The following is a 14,112-nucleotide window of genomic DNA, read 5'->3' as shown; positions in this document are numbered from 1 at the left end:
GCGGCAGGAGTTGCGTAATTGGCGCGGAAATTTCCGCGGCAATTCTGCAACGTGTGCACTTAGCCTTACAATCTCACTCCTAAAACTAAGCTCCTTGATGGATTTTCAGTTAACTCGTTCTATAGCCAGAAAACCGTGAAAAATTTCCAATGAAAGCCAACTGCAGAAAAATTAATTTTAGCCCCAAATACATGCATTAAAAAAGTCCCCAAAAGTGGACAACTCCGTTAAGTAAAATCAAAAATGTTATTCAAAAATCAAATATCTAACGGCGATTTTGCAAAAACTTAGTGTCAAGACATAGGTACGTGGTAAAAACAGAAAGTCGTTATTTCGATTGAACTGAGCCACAAACTTTTTAATGAACATAACATTTTTTTTTCCAAACACATAGTACTCAAGCATAGTGCAAGCCTGCAAATCATCAAAACCCCCCAGAAACAGGAGTTACATTGGTCAAACATCAGAAAAACATTGTACTTGAAAACTCATGCAGACAGAACAGGCACACTCATCTCAACCACAAGTGTTTAAGTCACAAAAAAAGTAAATGGAACTTCATCATCCGGAGGCGGATGTCGATCCATCCAGAAACAGAAGAGAAGGGAATGATTCCAGACAAAGTAAAACCAACTCCAGTCATAGGTGCCGTTTACTTATTCAAATGAGGATCAAGACGGCAAATTAGCAATGCAGCATTGAACAGCTAAATATTTTACATCAATATTCAGTAGTACGATCGCCTTTCCTGGCCTCCTATGTAGAAACTATCAGTTAAATAAGTGCAAAAATAATGTAACAACTAGACTTGAAAGCAATGGAAAAAAAGCTACTACAGACAAGGTGCCGATGTAGCGCCAAATACAGTGGACTGACTTCAGTTACATTTTGCACACACGGCATTGGCACCGAAAATCAAAAATGCGTATTGATGCACAACATTGCAAAACAGTTAAAGGGAACCAGTCACCTGAAAAAAAAAACACCATTAGCCAGCAGATATGGGGTCAATCTGCAGGTTAATAGCGTTCTGACACCATGCAGTGTAGCGCCAGCAGCGAGACCCCCACTGCCAGCAGGAAATGACCTTTATGCCCCCGGCAGCATTCAGCTTCCAGTCTAGGGGTGGCGCCAGCACGTCTTCAGTCACAGCTCTGTGCATCGAGAGGCACTGACTGACAGCAGGATCAGCTTCAGAGCTGGCTGTCAGTCAGTGTTGGGCCGCGGATACAGCTGCTACTCTCTATACACAGAATTGGTGACTGAAGACGTGCCGGCGCCATCCCTAGACTGGAAGCTGAACACTGCCCGCGGAATAAAGTTATTTTCCTCCCGGCAGCGGGGCTCTCAGTGCTGGCACAGCACCGCACGGTGTCAAAATGCTATTAACCTGCAGATTAACCCCATATCTGCAAGTTAACTTTTTTTTTTACATGACAGGTTCCCTTTAGATACACAGGGCTTTCAAAACTAACTCACACTCACTTTCATTTTGTAGAGACGCCCCTTTGACAAGGTAAAAGGGTATCGCCCAGTAGTTAGTTAATTTACATATTTATAGGAGTAAAAATAGAGGAATGGTGCAATAAAAAGTTATAATGAACAAAAAACGCTCCTGTTAATTCACGGGAAATAAGAGTCTCAAATAGACATGTCAGGAGAGATAAAAGGTCCACAATAAGGAGGGGACCTGCACAAAAGCTTTGTATAAATCATTTTATCCAGCACATTCTTTAAAAATATCCTGTTCAATCAGATAATATACCCCCTAAAATAAAATAAATAATTGGCCAAGATGTGAAACCTCCTTTAAGATATATCCCGGCCCTTTAGTACTTCCTGCGCCCCCTAGATGATAACTCTTTTTCCACAAGTAAAAAAAATTAAACAGCATGTGCATGAGTTTATAGCAATCTCATTCACTTCGCTGGTAATCAAAGTGCAGCAAGTTTTTTTTTTCTTCCCTTGAAAACCACGTGGCAAAAACGCAGAGTGTGCACAGGCCCTAAAAACTTGGGAACGCATAAAAGTGGGGAGCAGCCGGCAATGCAGTTAGACCTCCCTGATTGGGGGAATGGGGTCGGTCTTGAATATATGTTAGAACATTATTCTATCATACAAGATAAGAAATGTTAAAGCTTTTCTTTTCTTCTAGATATTTTAAAGGTATTCGGGGATATATGTTGTGAAGTTGCTTTTATGCGGATACATTTGCTATAGTATTTATTATAACTTGTCATGGAGGCACTTATAAATTAACTGCATATTACAGATGTAGGCATTTATCTACGGGTCACTGGTATTTTATTTCTTCTGCTAAGCACCTATATGGATAAAAGTATAACCCACATATAACCTACATATTATGTGTTAATGGGTATGCAGATAAAGCTGTTCCGATCACTTAGAGGGAACAACGTGTTTACATTAAAATAATATTCATAAGTAAAAAGAAATGTGTATGCAGTTTACACATAAAAATAAGAATTCCTTTACTTTCACTCATCAAAAACTATTCAGGAAAAAAATATTTAAGATGTTGATAGAGATTATATATATATATATATATATATATATATATATATATATATATATATATATATATATATATATATATATATATATATATATATATATATATATATATATATATATATATATATATATATACGCACACACAGTATATAAAAAATTGTATGACCAAAGTGGAAATACAACATGGGCTAAATTACTTCAATGTTAAAAAAAAAAAAAAAACCACAACAAAACAAAAACAGCAAAAAACATGGAGACGCAAGAAGGAAATGTATCATGCGACACAGCAGTTAAAGTCACGGGCTTCAGCGAAACGCATCACCCCTCCCGTCTTGACACACAGGCAGATGCAGCACAGCAGACACATTTGCTACTTTACAAGATAAACAGAAATGCATGAATAAGACGAAAGGTGTAAAATGTCACAGATAATAAAAACAAGGGCCCTGGCAGCGCATTGACAGTGCCTCATAGACAGGATCACAAATTCCCTTATTGAGCAAAATGCATCTTACTGCTTCTATCTCCAAAGTCGCACGGAGAAGAGACGCAGCGTAAATAAGAAGCCATTGTGTCTTTGGCAAACATATTTATTAAATAGTTTGACACATAACCCTCTACAGCGGCGGCGCTCGGATCAGTGAGGCGGGAGGACCTCAGGTCTTTCACTTCTGAATTCCAGAACTGTCGTCAATCTTGTAGACTCGTGATCCAGCACTTTGATGGTCAGTAGAATTATCTGGATGGTCACTAAGGCAGCAAGGCATTTCTTCCCTCATAATACTGAAACATCCTTCCGTCTAGCACATTCCCTATCACAGTTGTGTTCGTCTTCTTACTGACGAGCTGAAAATAAGATTTTGAATGTTTAGAAACAATTTGTTCGATGTCTTCTTCAGGAATCGGGAGACAGTTTTGACCACAGATCTTCTTGAAACCTGAAGAGAAGCTTTGATATTTCACTGTTATATTTCTCAAGACGGAGACGTCTTGTTTCACCATTCGTCTGGTTTTTGCTTTGTAGTGTCATAAGCTCGGATTACTTCTGACTGTGAGACAATGCCATTCTCATCCTGGGAGAAAGCGTATCCATCTGTAAAAAATGAGAGGAACGTTTTATGGACTGGTAGAACACGCTTACACTCTGGTCGTACTGGTGTTTTGGCTTTACAGGTGCCTAAATGTATATTATGGATCTGTTAGAAGAATCCTACTAATAATTAGTTTGTTGGAAGGTTTACTTTTTTTTCTTGGATAGTGGCTAATTTTTCTGTGACCAGCAAAAAGCCGCTTAGGCAGATTTAAAAGGTAGTCAAACCATAAAGTAAATAGAAGAGTATATAAAGAACATAGGTTATTCAAAGTCTAAGGGTACTGTCACACAGTGCAATTTTGATCGCTACGACGGTACGATTCGTGACGTTCTAGCGATATCGTTACGATATCGCAGTGTCTGACACGCTACTGCGATCAGACATCACGCTGAGAATCGTACGTCGTAGCAGATCGTTGGGAACTTTCTTTCGTCGCTTGATCACCCGCTGACATCGCTGGATCGTTGTGTGTGACAGCGATCCAGCGATGTGTTCGCTTGTAACCAGGGTAAACATCAGGTAACTAAGCGCAGGGCCGCGCTTAGTAACCCGATGTTTACCCTGGTTACCAGCGTAAACGTTAAAAAAACAAACAGTACATACTTACATTCCGGTGTCTGTCCTCCGGCGTCTCAGCTTCTCTGCACTGTGTGAGCGCCTGCCGGCCGGAAAGCGAGCACAGCGGTGACGTCACCGCTCTGCTTTCCGGCTATGGTGCTTACACAGTGGAGAGAAGCTGAGACGCCGGGGACAGACACCGGAATGTAAGTATGTACTGTTTGTTTTTTTAACGTTTACGATGGTAACCAGGGTAAACATCGGGTTACTAAGCGCGGCCCTGCGCTTAGTTACCCGATGTTTACCCTGGTTACCCGGGGACTTCGGCATCGCTCCAGCGCCGTGATTGCAAAGTGTGACCGCAGTCTACGACGCTGGAGCGATAATTCTACGACGCTGGAGCGATAATCATACGACGCTGCGACGTCACGGATCGTGCCGTCGTAGCGACGAAAATTGCACTGTGTGACAGTACCCTAAGACTCTAAAAAACAAAAAAAGCAGACCAGGGTTGATCAATGGCCTTTTTATCAGGACTCACAAGGAAATGCTGGTTGTAAACAAAGATCATCAAAGTTCATAAAGAAAGTAGGCCTACTAATGTAAAAGTGACAGATAAAAGCCACAAGGATTAAAACACATAAATGTTTAGGCTGTCAAGCATCAGTCATATAGTCTACTGCCACTGATGGCGATATATTAAAGAAAAATGAGGGATGCTAAAATTCAGCATAATATTAAATGCAGGAAAAATGCAAAAGAATAAAAAATAAAATATCTAGTAAGAGGCTAAGTTGGATCAATACCACAAAGTTTTTCTCTGTTAACAGCTTCCTGTTTAAGATCTTCCTGACAGGGCGATATTTTATTTTGTACTTTTATTTTTCTTATCCCTCTTCCAAAAGCCATAACCATTTTATTTTCCTACTGGTATGTCCACATTAGGGTTTTTATTTTTTTGAAGAATTAGTTACAGTTTTGAATGACATCTCTACTTTACCAAATAAATTAATGAAAAGTGGGAAAGAAATTTTGTGTGTTGTAAAATGGTGAAACAAAATGCAATACAGCCGTAGCTTTTTGTTTTTACGGTATTAATTGTTCAGTAAAAATGACCTGGCAACAGGATTAGAATGATTACAGTGATACCCACTGTGTATAGCTTTTATTATATTTTTATGGCAAAAAAAAAATTATGAAATTTGTAAGTAAAAATGTTTGGCTTGCGTCAATTTTGTGAGTTGCGTAATTTTTATTTTTTTCCCATTTTTCCATCAATGAAGGGTGTGGCGAGCTGACATTTTTATTGGTTCCATCTTTTGGGGAGAGGTGCAGAGACTACAGTAATAGGTTTATTTTTTTAATTCTTTATATTTGAACTGGGAAAAAAAAAAGTGATTCCAACTTTAAAAAAAAAAAAAATACTAAAAACGTTACTTTTTACTTTACTTTTAAGGCCCCCTCGAAGAACTGAACCTGTGATCACTTGTTCCATATTCTGCAATACTACAGTGTTGGAGAACGGTTACAAGATGAAAGCATTCTACTTAAATCCTGCTGTTCGAGATGGACAGTGGTTAAACTGTGGCAAATTGGAGGAAGCTTTGATAGCCGGTGCCTACTGCAATGACTATGTATCAAGCAGGTTCAGCTCCTTGTTCTTCTCCATAAGCCTTACCTCAACGAGTGAAGAACATCACACGTCAGTAAGGTGTTGACGGTTAGTAAGGTGTTGGAGGTTTGTCTCATCTGGGCGACTTTTTTTTTTTTTTTTTAAAAGTCATTTCTGTGGGATCATCTGCCAATATCTCTATGGGAAGCTATACAGGTGCACTACTACTCCTTCCAAGATATTTACCCAACTTAAAAATAGTCCAAAAAAAACAAAAGTTCCTACAGTGTGGGCCGCTCTACATATAGCAGACGAGTACTCACGCAGCAGGTTTTGTTGTACAGACTCTGAACGATACATGTTGACTGTGTTCTTCTTGAAAACATTTTTCAGCAGCTGCGCCCGCTCTGTTAAACTGTGGACACACAAAAAAGTTGCAATCATGAAAAACAAGAATAAATAAAAAGATTTTGGCAGAAGAATTTAAATGAGGTGTAAATACATTTTCATTCTAAATACAGTCTCCAGCTCCCACGAGAGAAGGCGGAATAAAGTAAGGTGCGTTTATAATGCGTCAATATTTTATTGCGTTGCTGCATTCAGCAAATCATAGCTCTTCCTGGTGCCGAAATTGCCGTAATTTATTGGAGCAGTGACAAACCTTGGTAACAGAACGCATATGAGAAAGAAAAAAGCTGGAAACTCCTTACAATTTGTAACTTTAAGTTCTATAAGATGGTTATACCAACGCAGAGGAAAAAACATGTTACGATTAAGACGGATTCGTCGAAATGAATCAACATTTCTTCTGCTTTTTTATTGACGATCTTTTACTCCTTCACCCTGATGCCTGTTTTCACCTTCCTGACCATTCCAAATTTTACAATTCTGACCAGTGTGGTATGAACTCTAGAACACTTCAACAAACTTAATTCTTATGCCTCTAAATCAGAGATATATCACACGAGATGGTTAATAAATAACATTTCTACTTTACATCAGCACAATTTTTGAAGTATTTTTTGTTACAAAGTTAGAAGAGTTATAAGTTGACCAGCGAATTCTCATTTTTACAACAAAGTTTACAAAAACTTTTTTTTTTTTTTTAGGAGCCACATCACATTTCAAGTGACATAGAGGTGCCTATCTGACAGAAAATACCCCAAAAGTGACATAATTCTAAAAACAGCACCCCTCAGGGTACTCAATACCACATTCAAGAAGTTTATTAACCCTTCAGGTGCTTCACAGGAACTGAAGCAATGTGGAAGGAAAAAATTAACATTTTTTAACCTTTTTCCACAAAAATGTTATTTATCCCCAATTTTTTTATTTTTACAAGGGTAATAGGAGAAAATGGACCCCAATATTTGTTGTGCAATTTTGTCTGACTAGGCCAATAGCTCACATGTGGGGGAAAACTACTGTTTGGGAGCACAACAAGACTTGCAAGAATCATTAGCGGACTCCATGCGGTGTTTGGAGAGCCCCTGATGTGCCTAAACAGTGGAAATCCCCAAGCGACCCCATTTTGGGAACCAGACCCCTCAAGGAATGTGTCTAGATGTGTGGTGAGCACCTTGAACCCTTAGGTGCTTCACAAACATTTATAACAAAGCTATGAAAATAAAAGATCACATTTTTCTCACAAATTTAGTTTTAGCCCAGTTTTTTTCTTTTCACAAGGTTAACAGGAGAAAATGAAACCTACAATTTGTTGTGAGATTTCTCCTGAGTATGCCAATACCCCATATGTGGGGGAAAACTACTGTTTGGGTGCACGACAGGGCTTGGAAGGAAAGGAGCGCCATTTGACTTTTGGAGCGTAAAATTGTCTGGAATCATTAGCAGACGCCATGTCGCTTTTTGAGAGCCCCTGATGTGCTTAAACAGTGCAAACGCCCCCCACAAATGAACTCATTTTGGAAACTAGACTGCTCAAGGAATTAGTCTAGACGTGTGGCGAGCACCTTGAACGAACAAGTGCTTCACAGAGTTTTACAACGTTGATCTGTGAAAATGAAAAAAAAATGTTGTTTAAGCTCCAAATGTTTTCATTTTCACAAGGCTAGCAGGAGAAAATGGATCACAAAATTTGATGTTTAAGTACTCCTGAATACACGGATACCCCATATGCGGTCGAAAACTACTTTTGAGGCACAGTGCAAAGCTCAGTAGGGAAGAAGTGCCATATTGGAGTTCAGATTTTGCTGGACTGGTTTCAGGGTGCCATGTCACAGTGGCAGAGCGCCTTAAGTGCCAGAACAGCAGAATCCCCCCAAAAGTGAAGGCAGTTTTACAAACTACTCTTCTCAATGAATTCATCTAGGGGCTCAGTAATCATATCGACAGTTTAGGTGCTTCACAGAATTTTTTACCATTGGGCAGTGAAGAAAAAATAATAACATTTTTACAACCAAAATGTTGTTTTAGCCCAACATTTTAAATTTTGACACTAAGAAATGGGTAAAAATGGAACCAAAATTTGGCCCATAATTTCTGCTGAATGTAGAAATACCCCATATATGTGGCTGTACAGTACGGCTTAGCCACACTGCGAGACTCGGGAGAGACTGAGTGCTATTTGACTCCTGGAGCACAGATATTCCTAGAATAGTTTGCCATCTCCATAATATACAGAGCCCCTAAGTGCAAGAAAAGGAGAATCCTCCTCAAGTGACCCCATTATGGAAATTATACCCTTTTGGGAATTTATCTACAGGTGTAGTGACGATTTTGACTGCAAGGGTGTTTTCCAGAAAAAAGCAGCAGTGGATGTTGCGGAGTGAAAAGTGCAAACTGCCATTGTAGTGTCCATCTAAAGCTTCTGGAGATATGTACCTGTAAATTAGACGGACTCATCGCTACAGGAATGCCAAACGTGTGGATTCTAAATGTAGTTCAGGCACACTGGAGCTCAGAAGGGACATTTGGATTTGGGAGTGCATCATTTGTTGAATTTCTTTTGGGTGGGGGCGAAGGGTGAGGAGCCTTTTCACCTTTCCAGAGCCTTCGTACTACCAGTAACATTGAAGCTCCCTATATTTCCGTTAACAGATGATGTATCTGAGTGGGGACTTACTCTTTTTTTGTGGGTTGACTTGAAGCTTTTATTGGGAACATTTTACATAACATTTGGGATCACATTTATTCGGTGTGCTACGCTGAGCACTTACAGTAGAGACCAAAAGTTTGGACACACCTCATTTAAAGTTTTTTTTGTATTTTCATGACTATGAAAATTGTACATTCACACTGAAGGCATCAAAACTATGAATTAACACATGTGGAATTATATACTTAATACCAGTTGTTTCACACTTTTGTTATGTCTTATATTCTAGGTTCTTCAAAGTAGCCACCTTTTGCTTTGATGACAGCTTTGCACACTCTTGGCATTCTCTTGCTGAGCTTCAAGAGGTAGTCACCGGGGACGGTCTTTCAACAATCTTGAAAGAGTTCCCAGAGATGCTTAGCACTCGTTGGCCCTTTTGCCTTCACTCTGCGGTCCAGCCCACCCCAAACCATCTCGATTGGGGTCAGGTCTGGTGACTGTGGAGGCCAAGTCATCTGGCGTAGCACCCCATCACTCTTCTTGGTCAAATAGCCCTTACACAGCCTGGAGGTGTGTTTGGGGTCATTGTCCTGTTGAAAAATAAATGATAGTCACCAGACCTGACCCCAATCGAGATGGTTTGGGGTGAGCTGGACCGCAGAGTGAAGGCAAAAGGGCCTAGTTAATAGTTAACTATTAACTAGATAAATGCCGCTGTCAAACGCTGACAGCGGCATTTAACTGGCGCTTCCGGCCGGGCGGCTGGAAATGAGCGCATCGCTGACCCCCATCACATGATCGGGGGTCAGTGATGCGTCAGAATGGTAACCCGAGGTCCTTGAGACCTCTATGGTTACTGATGCCGGCCTGCTGTGAGCGCCCCCCTGTGGTCGGCGCTCATAGCACACCTGCATTTCTGCTGCATAGCAGCGATCTGATGATCGCTTATATGTAGCAGAGCCAATCGTATTATGCCAGCTTCTAGCCTCCCATGGGCTATTGAAGCTTGGCAAAAGTAAAAAGAAAAAAAAAGTTAAAAAAATAAGAAAAAAAATATAACAGTTTAAATCACCCCCCTTTCGCCCCATTCAAAATAGATCAATAAAAAAATAAATAAATCAAACCTACACATATTTGGTATCGCCGCGTTCAGAATCGCCCGATCTATCAATAAAAAAAAGGATTAACCTGATCGCTAAACGGCGTAGCGAGAAAAAAATTTGAAATGCCAGAATTAGGTTTTTTTTTGGTCGCCGCGACATTGCATTAAAATGCAATAACGGGCGATCAAAAGAACATATCTGCACCGAAATGGTATCATTAAAAACGCCAGCTCAGCACGCAAAAAGTAAGCCCTCACCCAACCCAAGATCATGAAAAATGGAGACACTACGGGTATCGGAAAATGGCACAATTTTTTTAGCAAAGTTTGGAATTTTTTATCACTACTTAGATAAAAGAGAACCTAGACATCTTTGGTGTCTATGAAATCGTAATGACCTGGAGAATCATAATGGCAGGTCAGTTTTAGCATTTAGTAAACCTAGTAAAAAAGCCAATCAAAAAACAAGTGTGGGATTGCACTTTTTTTGCAATTTCACCGCACTTGGAATTTTTCTCCCGTTTTCTAGTACACGACATGCTAAAACCAATGATGTGGTTCAAAAGTACAACTTGTTTTGCAAAAAATAAGCCCTCACATGGCCATATTGACGGAAAAAGTCTTAGTTACTCACCGGTTAACGGTGTTTTTCGGAGTCCATGACAGCACTACGGAGAGAGGGGATCCGCCCTTCAGGAACAGGAAACCTACAGATACATAAGGGCGGCACCTCTCCCACGCATCAGTTGGTTTACAGAGCACAAGAGGACCACCAAGGTTAATAGCATACATAATAAACAATGATACAAATAACTAACTATTCACTACCCGTGAATTATATAAATAAAGGAAGAGGTGTACACCCAGAACTTAAGAAGACGGGAGGGTATGTACAGGTGCTGTCATGGACTCCGAAAAACACCGTTAACCGGTGAGTAACTAAGACTTTATCGGTCGTCCATGACAGCACTACGGAGAGAATTACAGAGAGTAACTAACTAGGGAGGGACTACAGCTTGCAGCACCCTTACACCAAACGAAAGGTCAGAAGAGGCACCCAAGTTCAATCTATAATGGTTATAGAATGTGTGTGGAGAAGACCAAGTAGCAGCCTTACAAATTTGGTCGATCGACACCTCCAATCTTTCCGCCCACGAAGCCGCCATAGCTCTAGTGGAATGCGCTTTCAGACCTTCAGGCGCCGGCTTGCCCTTTGAGATGTATGCCAGCGAGATAGCCTCCCTGATCCATCTAGCTAAAGTAGATTTTGATGCCCTGTGACCCTTCCTACTACCCTGATAGGACACGAATAGGGCGTTATCTATCTTCCAGGGATCAGTTACTGCCAGATATTCCAGGATACATCTTTTTACATCTAAAGTGTGTAGCTTCCTTTCCTTATCGTTAGTAGGATTGGGGAGGAAGGATGGAAGAACTATTTCCTGTGTTCTGTGGAACCTGGACACTACTTTAGGAAGATATGCTGGATCAGGGGATAGTATCACTCTATCATCCCTAAGCTGCATGTAAGGGGGAACCCTGGATAATGCTTGGATGTCGCCTATCCTACGCGCCGATGTTAGGGCCACCAGGAAGGCTACTTTAAGTGATACATTTTTAATAGAGGCTGATGCAATTGGCTCAAATGGGGCCTCTGTCATGGCTGAGAGGACTAGGTTCAGGTCCCATGGCATGACCCTATTCTTCACCATTGGCCTGGACCGTTTTGTCGCTCTGATGAATCTGCTGACCCAGTGATTCTCAGCAATGTTGCAGCCAAAGAGGGCCCCTAAGGCTGATACCTGCACTTTAAGTGTATTTGGGGATAACCCCATATCTAACCCTTTCTGTAAGAATTCTAAAATCTGGTCTATTGGTATTGACTGACCAGCTATTACCCCCGAGTTTTGAAGGAACCTCTTCCAGATCCTAACATAAATCTTTGTGGTGATTATTTTTCTGCTCTTCAGTAGTGTTAATGAGGCCCGGAGAGAACCCCCTATCCTTTAACAGCGCCCGCTCAAAATCCACGCCGTCAGATGAAGGCCAACCGCCCGAGGATGGTAGACTGGGCCCTGGGACAGGAGATCCGGGATGTCTGGCAAGACCCATGGGTCGGATATCGACATAGCCCTCAGGCATGGAAACCACGTCCTTCTGGGCCAGAAGGGGGCAATTATTATCACTGTGGCTTTGTCCTTCCTGATTTTCCTCACCACCAGAGGAAGTAGAGACAGGGGAGGAAAGGCGTAGGCTAGCCTGAAGTTCCAGTCTATGAGGAGGGCGTCTACTGACAGAGGATTTTCTCTGGGGTTGAGAGAGCAGAATTGTGCCACTTTCCTGTTTTCTTTTGTGGCAAACAGGTCTATTTCTGGTTGACCCCATCTTTCCACGATGAGGTTGAAGATGGAGTCGTTCAGGGACCACTCCCCCTGCCTCAATGTGTTGCGGCTTAAGAAATCCGCTGTAGTGTTTTCTGCCCCTCTTATGTGAAGAGCCGTCAATGAGAGAAGATGTTGCTCTGCTAGATGGAATAGACGATCTGCTACGCACATTAGGGATTTGGAACGAGTCCCGCCTTGGTGATTTATGTATGCCACGGCGACCCGATTGTCCGAGAATACCCGCACGTGGTGGCCCTGTAGATAGACAAGGAGTGATTTAACTGCCTGTTCCACAGCCGTTAACTCCTTTAGGTTGGAAGACATTTCTATCTGATCCTGATCCCAAAGCCCCTGGATCAATGTATCCCCCATGTGAGCCCCCCATCCAGAAGGGCTAGCGTCCGAGGTGACTATACGAGTTACATTATATTCCCAGGGGACCCCTGTGGACAGGTTCTCTTGGACTAGCCACCATCCGAGGGATATAATAGCGTCTTGGGATAGGGTCATCAGGCTCTCCAGACATCCCCCCAACCTTTTTTGTTGTAACAGCACCTCGCCCTGAAGTATCCTCGTATGATACTGGGCCCATCGGACCGCTGGAATACAGGACGAGAGAGAGCCCAACAGAGACATGGCTCTTCTAAGGGACATGGTGGGGTTTTTAGAGGCATTCAGCACCTGAAGGTGCAGGTGATCAATTTTCTCTTGAGGCAAACGGCATTCCTGAACCTGGGAATCCAGGGTCAGGCCTAAAAATCGCTGCACCGTCATGGGCTGTAAGCGTGATTTTTTGACATTTAGCATCCACCCCAGACGCTCCAGAGCAGACATCACTTTATGTAACTGTTCCAGACAGTGATCCGCCGTTTTACCTACGATAAGGAGATCGTCCAGGTAGGGGATTATTAGAATGTTGGACTCATGCAAGTGAGCCATAACCTCCGCCATAACTTTGGTAAACACTCGAGGGGCGACCGATATACCAAAGGGGAGGGCCCTATACTGCAAGTGTCTGATTACCCCATCCAACCTTACCGCCACCCTCAGGTATCGTTGGTGACCTGCATAAATGGGGATATGGTAATAGGCGTCCTTCAAATCCAATACTACCATAAAGCAGTTTTTAAACAGCAGCTTTATTGCGGTGTTAATAGTTTCCATCTTAAATGATTGGACGGTCAGGAAATTATTAAGAGCCCTAAGGTTAATAATTGTTCTGAAGGAGCCATCAGGTTTACTTATTAGAAATAGAGGAGAGTAGAATCCTCTACCCTGTTCTCCTTCCGGAACCTCTGACAGGACATTCTTACTGAGCAGGTCGTGAACTTCTGCTTCCAGGGCCGCCTGTTCTGCTGGAGAGGACCCGAGTGGGGTAACTCTGAAGAAGTTCTGAGGGATGGAGGAGAACTCTAGCCGCAGACCCGTAGCTATTAACCCCAAAATCCAATCACTACTGGAGATTTTGGACCAGGCCGGGTAGAAGGCAGATAGTCTACCTCCCACCGGGGCGACTAGTCATTGGGGTGGTTTTTTGACCTCACGGGATGGCTCCTGACGTCCTCCACCTCCAAACATAAATCCAGTACCTTTCTTCTTTTTCTCATCCCATCTGCTCTGGTCTCTGGCTGGTCTCCTCCGAAAGAATCTTTTCCCTGTGAAGGGACGCCTGTAAGAGGTAGCTGGTAGATTGGGAAACTTTTTCTTCTCGTCTCCAGCTTTCTCCAGCAGTTCGTCTAGGACTGGACCAAACAGGTATTCCCCTTCGCATG

The 14,112-nt window shown here is 42.0% G+C and overlaps 1 protein-coding gene across 5 annotated transcripts in view; it reads right to left on the bottom strand.

Annotated features, from left to right (window-relative positions):
• Positions 1–3,114: 3,114 nt before the first annotated feature.
• ATP8A1 (ATPase phospholipid transporting 8A1) overlaps positions 3,115–14,112 on the bottom strand; it is a 263,767-nt gene continuing 252,769 nt past the window's right edge. For all 5 annotated transcript variants that reach the window (XM_077279834.1, XM_077279833.1, XM_077279835.1 and 2 more), the window contains 2 exons: positions 6,123–6,214; positions 3,115–3,628 (listed from right to left, as the gene is read on the bottom strand). In XM_077279834.1, the coding sequence (XP_077135949.1) occupies positions 3,531–3,628; positions 6,123–6,214 (190 nt within the window). In that variant the 3' untranslated portion in view covers positions 3,115–3,530. The remainder of the gene's footprint in view (positions 3,629–6,122; positions 6,215–14,112) is intronic.

This window comes from Ranitomeya variabilis, chromosome 1 (genome assembly GCF_051348905.1).
Source record: "Ranitomeya variabilis isolate aRanVar5 chromosome 1, aRanVar5.hap1, whole genome shotgun sequence".
NCBI lineage: Eukaryota > Metazoa > Chordata > Amphibia > Anura > Dendrobatidae > Ranitomeya > Ranitomeya variabilis.
This window is presented reverse-complemented; position numbering and strand designations above follow the sequence as displayed.